Raw genomic sequence first — 9,967 nt, 5'->3', positions numbered from 1 at the left:
AGCGCAAGAAACACTCGTGATTCCTTCGCTGCGAATTCAAGGACGTATCGCTGAATAATTTGCGAGTATGAGTTGAGCCGAAACTTCTACGATCTTAATTGATCTTAATGTTCTAAGATCTTAATTTGACCGGAATACTGCTATGAGTTTATTTCCAGAATTTCATATTCATGTTTCCGCAGTTTTCATGAAATTCTCGGTCCCTGAAATAAGCCTGAGTAAAATCCACAATACTGGCCGCAGAAATGCTCGACGTTGATGATGTTTTTCAACATTCAATCCAGTGAGGATATGAAGAATTGAACAGTCAATAGAGCTTAATGAGGGTGCATAAATTATGCGTACAGGGAACAGCATTCGGATTTATCTTAAAATAATTCGCATTCCTAGAGATTAAACATATAACATGAGACCTAAATAGAAATTGAAAAGTACATTAACTCCGAACCAAGTTATTAATTTGGTAATTTTATATATTGCATTATGTACTGAGGATGAATGAACCAATGTTTTGTGTCAAATGTTCCGCTTTGTGTCCCAACAGATCTTATTCTAACAGGTCAAGGTGAGAAAGAGAGATAGTAGATTGTAGGTAGCATGCTTGAATGTCTCACTAATAAATATTCTAATACGAATCTTCCTATATTGCTTCATGACTACATTTTGAAAAATCATGTTCAAGTAGTCGTAAATTGTGAAATGAAATTAATGATCACCCTAGACACGCTCCCTTACCTACAGGTCCCAGAGTGGCACCTCCATGCATCTCACCAGCTCCCATTTCTCGTACATTAATTTCAAGGGCATGGAGTGGACGGCGGGTTTTTGCCATTTATATATAGAAGCTGTGCTGACTGCTGAGTTCCTTTGCAGTTACTTGAATGCCACAGTGGCAGACGGAGGTTGAACATTGACTCTCTAACAAACCGTTTCTTCCTCCAAGTTGCAGTTATAAATTTTTCATGAGAAGACAGTAAGCGGATATATTAGTCGTATATTGACTTCTACAATTCGAGAACGTGAATATTAACTTATTTCAATTTTGAAGATGAACTCTTGGAAATGCTTATGAAAACAGTCATAAAAACTAAATTAGAAACTGAAATGACGTAAGACATAAGTCGATTTTAACCCCAGCTTACTTCGTTCTAATCGTATGGCAGAACTAAGGAGTGATTCGATAAAGTTTCTATGTTTAAGGAGTTACCATTTCTGTTTACGAGGCTCTCTTTCTTTGGACCCAAATTTGCTCCCATATGGCGACAGTTAGTCATTGTGTTATTCGATTGCCTTAGGTGCAGAGTGCCGTGTACAGATTTTTTCTATTTAATTGTTTTGTCCCTCGAATTTTATATTTCAATTAATGAGCTTCATCTAGAAAGTGTGATTTATGCAAATCCTAATAAAGCAAGGGGAACTTCATTCAATTACCTATTATTCACTCTGCTATCAATCAAGATGGCCTTCATTAAAAGCTAAAACCATCTGAAATTTCATTGGCTGACAGCAGCGTCAGATAACAAGGGAGAATATGATGTTTTTTTTAACCGTCAATGAAGTGAATGTTTGGGAACGTTTATATATATATATGCGGTCTGTGTCGCGACTGCACACTCTACCTCAAACGAAATATGGCTGACTGGCTGAAAATTTTTGATCCCATTATTTGACCTAAAAATTACTTATTCATAAATGAAGAACGCTCACGATAAGTACACGACCGCGTTCGTTTTAGTCCATGGCGTTTCGGGAAAAAAATAATGTTCAACGATGATAATTAATGGATGAGAAAAAATTCTCATCGAAAAAACACATCCGTCATCTTCGAGAGAATCTTCTGTGGTTGAAATACACCAGTGATTCAACCACAATTATTTATTATGATGTAGATTGTAGAGGTCTGGCATCTCTTTTTTGTAATAGAGCGTCAATTATTTTCGGAAACAACATATATAAGACGCTCTCTATAACATTTCTTATCGAAATTGGTGATTTGGCCATGAGATTAAGAACGGAATCTTCATTTCAGTTACATGCGCAATTAATAACAAAGATTTGCCGCCGAACTGGTCCAATCTCGCCTTGCAGCATTCATTGAAAAATATACTCTTTTAGTTTCATTTTGTGGTCCGCTTGTATAGACGTACATTTTTTCATATTGCTTATAAAATTTTTTAGCAAGTTAGGTGCTGTAGTTCCCCGGGAAAGGTTTGCAGGATATTGAAATGAAGTTTTCGACAAACGAAACGGGTCAAGAAAAAAATTACAGTAATCCTATATTTAATTATCAAGATTTCTCTGCACTGGAAAATACGACCATTCTCATACCCACTTGTAACTGAAATTTTACGTAATGAGGTTTTCTATTTAATTGAATTTAACGAAATTAAAGGGCATGCAAATTATCCTATCTGAAACCTTGGCACAACCAATTTAAAACTGCTCGTTCCAAGCTGCATTGTAGTCATAAGTTATTGCTACGTGCAACATCTTTAATAAACACGTAACCAATCTTTGGTGGATTAATTAGCAAATTTAATTGACGAATCCCAATGCAAAATTATCCGGCCAACCTATGATTCGCAATAATGAATCTCACCAATTTACATGATTTATATGTATTTCCAATCATTACAAATTTAAACCGATCAGATTAATCTTCAACAGAAGTCAAATTTTATATGCACTTCTGTTCATCTTCGAATCTTCTGTTTGTCTTCTGTTCTGTTCCTTCGAATCTAATTTCGCATGAAAACTTTTGACTCAGTTTTTCCACGAAGAATCGTCCTTACGACAAAATATACTTTCTTTTTCTGCAGCAATATAAATATTTATGCAATGGATCCTAGTATTGGGAAAGGACCAGTCACAAATAATGCCACACATCCTGAAGCAATTGAACGTGGTGGTTTGACCCATTCAGCCCTGGAAGCTCTGCTGGTGGATCCAGGGACATTAGCCGGACATTTAATCCCGGGCTTGCTGTTTATGTTCTTCGGCTTGTTTTGGACCTACAGTATCCTTCACAAGTATCACGTTGCCAGGAGAGGAGCCATTCTGCTTGGCAAAGGAAGTTATAAATCAAATTACAGAAACACACTCTTCTCGACGTATTACGCTTGTCACTGCACCAACGTTTCCCTGGACGCATACTTCTTGTTCATCTGCACAAGTCTCGGTTTTATTGGTGAGTAAGGATGCATTCGAATTATTCTTTATTTTTCTTCCTGGTCCTGCTTTTCTAGCTCAATTTATTGATTGTTTAATTTAATTGTCTTCAATTTGAATATACGTACACCAGTGATGATAAAATGTCCAAAGCTGTAATGAAAAAGGTCGTAAAAATTACATGATTCTGATCATGAAATGGTCGAGGCCAATGTTTTTCAAATATTCATAGGTATATACTATTTCCATTGTTTCAAAGCCTGTTTTAAATCAGGCCAGTTCCTAACAAAAACAAAGGGTGAAAAAAATATATAGGGATTATGTCACAAGTTCAATATATTTATTGAAATAGGTAACTGGCACAAAGAAGTAGGCGAAACCTATAGCTCATGGCTCCGGTTGGTAGGAACTTCTCACATCGTACGCTCCCAGCCACTGACGATCGTGAAACTGTGGGAGCACAAGAGGAATTCAATTTCAGTTATAAGTTAGATACAGTTATCGTTATAGTTATAAGGTAATAGTTATAAGTCATCAGTTATAAGTTATCAGCTATAGTTATAAGTTATCAGTTATAGTTATAAGTTACAAGTTATAGTTATAAAGTTATCAGTTATAGTTATACGTTATTAGTTATAGGTTTTAGCGGATGTAAGGTTCTTTTAGGATTACTCAGGACAGCAGCACGTACGCCCCGATCATGAGCTCGGCTACGCCGCTGCATATGGTCACGTCACATGCATATGGGTTGCATCGTTTTAGACAGTTACTGATCCGTAATCCTATCTATGTATGATATCTATTCTGAACCTGCGTATCAACGTATCGCTGCGTAAATAATCAACGACAAATTACAAATTTCTTTGAACAAAATTTCGCCTATAAAATATCATAAAAAAGTCAAGTCATAAACAGCCGTCTGTTTGCAGGTGAATTCATCGCGGGATTCAGAGGGGGTGAATTCGTTGTGATGTCCAACACGCATCACATGTGCATGTATTTCTTCTACGGGCTTACTGCCTTCATCCACATCCTCATGTGTCGCAAGTAAATCGCGTCGTCCTAATCTAGAGTATTGAAAAGTTAATGAAAATTTTAATTTCTGCTCAAAAATTTTAAGCGTGAAAGAAAATTTCTTCTATACTTTAAATCATTACGTAAAGTTGAATGATGCATATCATTTGTTTACCGAATCTGTATATAAATGAAATATTTCAAAATAAGGAAGTTTCAAATGAATTCACATCAACGCACGTCGGTTTGACGTCATGTAGCTTCTATTCTAGGCTGGCTGAGCATAAAGGGAGGGTTTACTAAACCTGGTTCTTGAATCCTCTTGCTCTAGTCCACTCGAATTGTACACATATTTATTAGTCTACTTGAAGTGATGATGAACCTGGCAAATATTTCGATTAATATAAAAACTATGTTCTTAGTTTCTAAATTTCACATTAAAAATGAATTGATTCTGCTCAATCATCCATTAATTTTAATTTGGAACTTATCATTACTTATCAGGCATCCCATCCCTGCTGACTCCGACTACGCGACGATGATCGTCGCATGCATAGTGGAGGCGCTGCTGTTCCAGGGCCACATCAACGGTCGGGGACCGATCAATGCCAAGGTCAATTAGTTAAACGTAAATAATGGTTAATTTCGTATCATTGATCCTGTTTGCTCTCTGCACTTTACCCTCATCTCTTCACTGAACTTTCCTTAAATTTTTCTTATGTCATATTGCCGTTTTGGCTCGCATGCTTAACAGTTCTTAACGCTTTAAACAAATTTTAGGAGCTGCAAAAGCTTGATATTACCACAATTCTCACCTCTTTTAAAATAAGACGTTTGTATGACATTTCCCATAGATACACATGTTGCTGGTGTACACTATTATGGTGACGGTCGGTTTTCTGGTGCTGGAGATGGCTGCGCGGCGCAATGTTTTGATCAGCCTTGCGAGAGCTTCTAGTATTTTAGTGCAGGTAAAACTAATATTAACATGTAAGAACACAAAATAAAAAGTCAACATCACATAAAGTTTGTCAAACTTCTCCCCTCATGTTCGTCAATCTTCAAACTTCAGGTTCGCTTCTGATCATTGAGCTATATTTCAAAATACAACACAAATGCACGCTAAGCGTCAATCTTGCACATGCAAAAAACTCCAAATTTGATCCCGTTCTTCAACCATATTATTATTTTTACTGAAATCTTCCTAAATTGTCGTTGGCGCCGTATAATAGCAGGTTTCATTGTACGGTCACTGCAAAAAAATAAAAAAAATCTTGAAAATCTCGTTTACACAGCTTCAAGTTTCATCTAATAAAGACCAATAATTATGTCTGTCTTTTAAATCAAAAACCTTCGTCTATACATACAATCTGTCGGCATGGACGCCCTCAACACTATCCTTATGTGCATTTACAGGGCCAGTGGTTCTGCACGGGAGGCTTCATCTTGTACCCTCCATCGTTCATGCCAACATGGGATGACAACAGCCGACCACAAATGGCGCTGGTAACAACGCTATTTGCCGTCAATATTGCGTTAGCCATTATTGGAACATTACTGATTAATTATTTAATTTTTTTGCGAGTAAATTGCATGGATGCGCAAACCATAAGTCGGATTTTAAACAAGTCAGATATTCGGAGTCAAAATTCATTGCCGAATATTGATCCGGGGAAGCCGCTGATTTCAGACTCCGATGACGAATGCTAGGAAAAGCTTGGAGCTCAAGTTTCTGTCGGACCAACACCTCCATTTTCTGCTCAATATCATCCATCTCTAAATCTGAATTCATCCCAACCGGAATATCAACTCGCTGATATATTTCGTTTTGTACAACTCTCGTTCTACTGTGTGCAATTCATGAAGTTGGTACTACATTAAACTTCGTAGAAACGATTCCATGACCACGTTTAGCTAACTATTGATCAGTCGGAGTGCAGAAGTTCTGAATGAATATGCTCTCGGTCAAAATTCCGCATTCACCAAGAAACTGGTTGAGTTTCAGTTTACTCATCTTTAAAGAGGTTTATACCTCGTAATTAAGAACATGAACATTATGAAATCTTTTCTTACAGAGACAAAATATTTTCAAGCCCAATCAATTTGAACGCACTTCATTCCACTGATTTTTCTTAATTTAATCTCCATTGTATATTAACTTTTTTTTGTTTCATTAAACTGGAGTTGAATACTGCAGCTTTCGGTAAGTGAATAAAAGATAAATCGAGAGTCACGTCGATCATTTCAGTTCGTTTGTTTCTTAACAATGACTCTCCAACATTGTTTAACTATCCTCAATATAAGACAGTATATATAACCTAAAACTATGGCATGCATTATACAAGGTAGCGCCCTGCCAAATTTACCAAGCATGCACAACGCAAGATTCTACTAGAATTTTTTCCATTCAAATGAGAGACATAATACTCTTCGTTCTCGTACAGTTTTCTGTCGCCCTCGACCACATAACTGACATTGCAAGCTAATTTCTGGAGCAAAGTCTTAAATGGTATAATGCACAAAACGAAAACTCTTGGTACAAATTATATTTAAGAAAACTGATATGTAATTGACGGAAAATATGACAAGATCATATTTTGCAAGGTAAATAATTGTAAAATAGGATTGATAGAGATGACAGAATGTTAGTTACCACATTGCAATAAAATTATTCATTATCGTTTGAAAAAAATTTTTTGGGAAAATTTGTTGAGAAGTCACAGAAATTCTAATTCAATGTACTGGTTTTAAAATTTTTAAAGTAAATATTACACACTGAATTGCTAGAAAATGATTAAACGTGACTCAATAATATTGATACCATTGAATTCATAGTGTTACTGAGATGATTTTTTATCGAAATATATATTTTTAAATAGTTAGTTAGTTTCTCAATTATTCATCACTCACAAGGGGCGGAAGGTCTCAGATGTCCAGCCCGCTGAAGCTGGCTCGAAGGAAGCAGCGTTAGCATCTCAAAAGAGACGAAGTGACAAGGAGGGACAGGTGAAAAGCAACAGAAACGAAGACACTAGAACAAGAGGTCGCTTACACGGGACGTCGGTCGCCCGCACGAGAGAGACAGAGAAGATAAATTTAAGGAATCCTACCTACATAATAACTTAATGTAAGGAATCCTACCTACATAATAACTTAACCCCACAACTGAGGCCTACAGTCAGACACCGCGAGCTCAACGGTGGGGCGCTCAGGAACAATCCCCCTAGGAACGCGAAATCCCATAGAACTTCTGACGAGCACAGACACCCGTCAGAAGTCCCCCCTGAGGGGTTTTTAAATATATTTTATGCTAATATGTAACGTATATTTTTTTTAGCCACCGTTAGAACCAACTTGTCGTCACTAAAATTTAATCTTTTAATACACAAATTCACAAAGAGCATACATAAAAAAATTGTAATCGATACTCAGGTGATTTCAGCAATAACTTCTTTCAGAATTTATATTTTTCTTTTATACACATAAAGCATTTACTCATAATGCAGATGGTCTGATCTTTATTTTTACTATTAAATTTAGATACAAATACAGCAAATTCATCTACTTCTCAAAAATTCCAAGTGTGTTAATTATTATTTTTCAGAAATGTGAAACAAATTATTGAAATTTGTTGAATTTCACAGAAATGTGAAATTATTATTTTTCAGAAAAATTTAATGGCTTATAGAAATATCTACTCCTGCCTCGAATGCCAATAATTGCTCTTCTGGTGACGAACTTTTTTTTAAAGCAGTATACGCCACGGAAAACTGAGAGTGCAATGCAAATAGTAAAATTGCAGGGTCATATTGTCGAAATAGTGAAACACTATTTCACCCAGAGCACGAATAGAGTGTTAATGCGATACGCCCATTTGCCAAGACAGACTGCACCCTGCTGATAACCCGCATACTCATTTCTTTCAGTTTGTGAGCCATTGGAAAATTATTGTGTCTGATAACGTAGCATAAGGAACTTTATACATGCCAACATTCCATGGTTGCAGCATTAGAGATAACATTAATATTGCTTCTATGTGGGACCATGGCTTCCCGATCATTCAATGCTGCACTTGGGGAGCAACAGTTTGACCAACTTTTATTTCATTGAATACGAGATTTTTTATTCTAATTAATTTGTTTGTGTTTTTATGTATTCATTGATCAACATTTAAGAAAGACTCAACTGATTATGACTTATATCTTGGCTTCCTATGAAAACAGTCAAATCTCGTTGTAGTTCAAAATTAAAATAGTGAATTAAATGACTAGATGTTAGAGTAAAAAAAAAGTTGGCGGGCTTTGCAGTGAACAATTTTGTTATTTTTTGCATTGTTAATGTATATTTTCTTGTTTGAGGTTAAAACCAGTTATAAATAATCTTAATTCAAGTTTACATATAGAATAGTACATGCCTAAAAATTGTAACAGTTAAAGCCATTGTTTTGATTCAGAATTCTTTCGAGTGGAACAATCAACGCGTATTTCATTCGTGACAGCGGAAAAAGTCAGTAGAGAGAATAGATTTCATTTCTAGTCCACAGTTACGGCCAAAAGGCTTTCTTGGGAATGTTTTGAAATACAAATTCACACAACCTAACGCTTAAATCGATACATGATTCTGTTCGATTTAGTTTACCTTGAATACATGATTCTGTTTGAAATAGTTTTCCTTCGGCTAAGTGACCCACTGCATCTACTGAAATAATCCAATTGCCTATCTACGTACAACCTTGAGCTCACGAAATTCTCGCCGCAATGTTGGCAATCATTAACAAGCATTCAGAAAAAGAATGGCTCATACTGTTCAAATAGTGAGAGATGTGCACGTGACAATCATACATACTTTACCATATTAAACTACGTCAAGATGACCCAAACAATGGCAAAAGTGCATCGGTATTTGGACAAAGATTCCCTCGTTTCTGCGAGTGTGGAATCAAGAATATTCGTCACGACATAGGTAACTCTGTCCAAAAGTTGAACAAGCCGACATCACATCAACGCTGGACAATCATCACTTCGTACAGAGAAATTTCTGCACCAGCTACCTTGCCGCTAGATTCCATCGACATTCTGACCTTGCTGTGAGACGTCGCCGACGTTCTATCTCTACTGTAAAAAACAAATATGATGTTTGAACACCAACGTAAAAAAAGGGTCCGACCTATATTTTAGGGGCCAGCTGGTCGTAAATTATAGATTATACTGCCTCTTTTTCATGCGACTCGCTTGGAATGCAAAAATGTAAAAAAGGGACGTAGAATGTAAAAAAGATCAACCCGCTATTCTAGCACCGTGTCAGTGTAAGGAGTCGTATCGACTAAACTACAGAATGTGGACAATATTAATTTAAACATGTCGAGTATGAAAAGTGAAGAATGATTTGTAGGGAAAATGCACTTGTTATTGTTATACGAAATATAAAAAAAAAGAGATTAAAAATGAGTTATTTAGTTGAAAAAGAATTTCCTTCTATACGTAATACTCCTAAATTTTGCAATTTTTGATGATTCCTCTCCCGCAAAAAATTTTATTACCAGTTAATATCCCAATAAAATAGAATGATATAAATGCCTGCCTAAATATCAGCTTAATAATACTTCTGGTGCCAGGCTTCGAACACATCCACTAAATACTTTTTTAAACCTTTTATTTATACAGACACTTTAAAATTCAAAACACCAAACTGTTGATTCTGATAATTCACTGGTTATAATTGTAGTGACTCGTATTCATAACTCGCACTATCATTTCTTGTCAATATCGTAGTTTATATTTCAGAC

General features: G+C 36.0%; 1 protein-coding gene across 2 annotated transcripts; it reads left to right on the top strand.

Moving 5' to 3' along the window:
* The first annotated feature begins 467 nt into the window (after positions 1–467).
* On the top strand, positions 468–6,429 carry LOC108665827 (transmembrane protein 45A). Of its 2 annotated transcripts, XM_018152632.2 has the most exons (5): positions 468–3,187; positions 4,098–4,215; positions 4,687–4,795; positions 5,037–5,153; positions 5,599–6,429. In XM_018152632.2, exons 1-5 carry the CDS (start codon positions 2,749–2,751, stop codon positions 5,890–5,892), a joined length of 1,077 nt encoding a protein of 358 aa, XP_018008121.1. In that variant the 5' UTR covers positions 468–2,748; the 3' UTR covers positions 5,893–6,429. The 2 variants fall into 2 exon arrangements, with proteins under 2 accessions (XP_018008121.1, XP_018008122.1); XM_018152633.2 differs by lacking the exon at positions 5,037–5,153.
* Positions 6,430–9,967: the final 3,538 nt, after the last annotated feature.

This window comes from Hyalella azteca, unplaced genomic scaffold (assembly GCF_000764305.2).
Source record: "Hyalella azteca isolate HAZT.00-mixed unplaced genomic scaffold, Hazt_2.0.2 contig16244, whole genome shotgun sequence".
Lineage (NCBI taxonomy): Eukaryota > Metazoa > Arthropoda > Malacostraca > Amphipoda > Hyalellidae > Hyalella > Hyalella azteca.
The sequence above is the reverse complement of the archived record's forward strand: the minus strand, read 5'-3'. Positions and strand labels throughout refer to the sequence as shown.

Coding starts and splice junctions, on each gene's coding strand:
- LOC108665827 (XM_018152632.2), top strand. CDS start 2,749: ATGAAAACTTTTGACTCAGTTTTTCCACGAAGAATCGTCCTTACGACA. Junction 3,188..4,097: donor CACAAGTCTCGGTTTTATTG/GTGAGTAAGGAT, acceptor GTCTGTTTGCAG/GTGAATTCATCGCGGGATTC. Junction 5,154..5,598: donor CTTCTAGTATTTTAGTGCAG/GTAAAACTAATA, acceptor GTGCATTTACAG/GGCCAGTGGTTCTGCACGGG.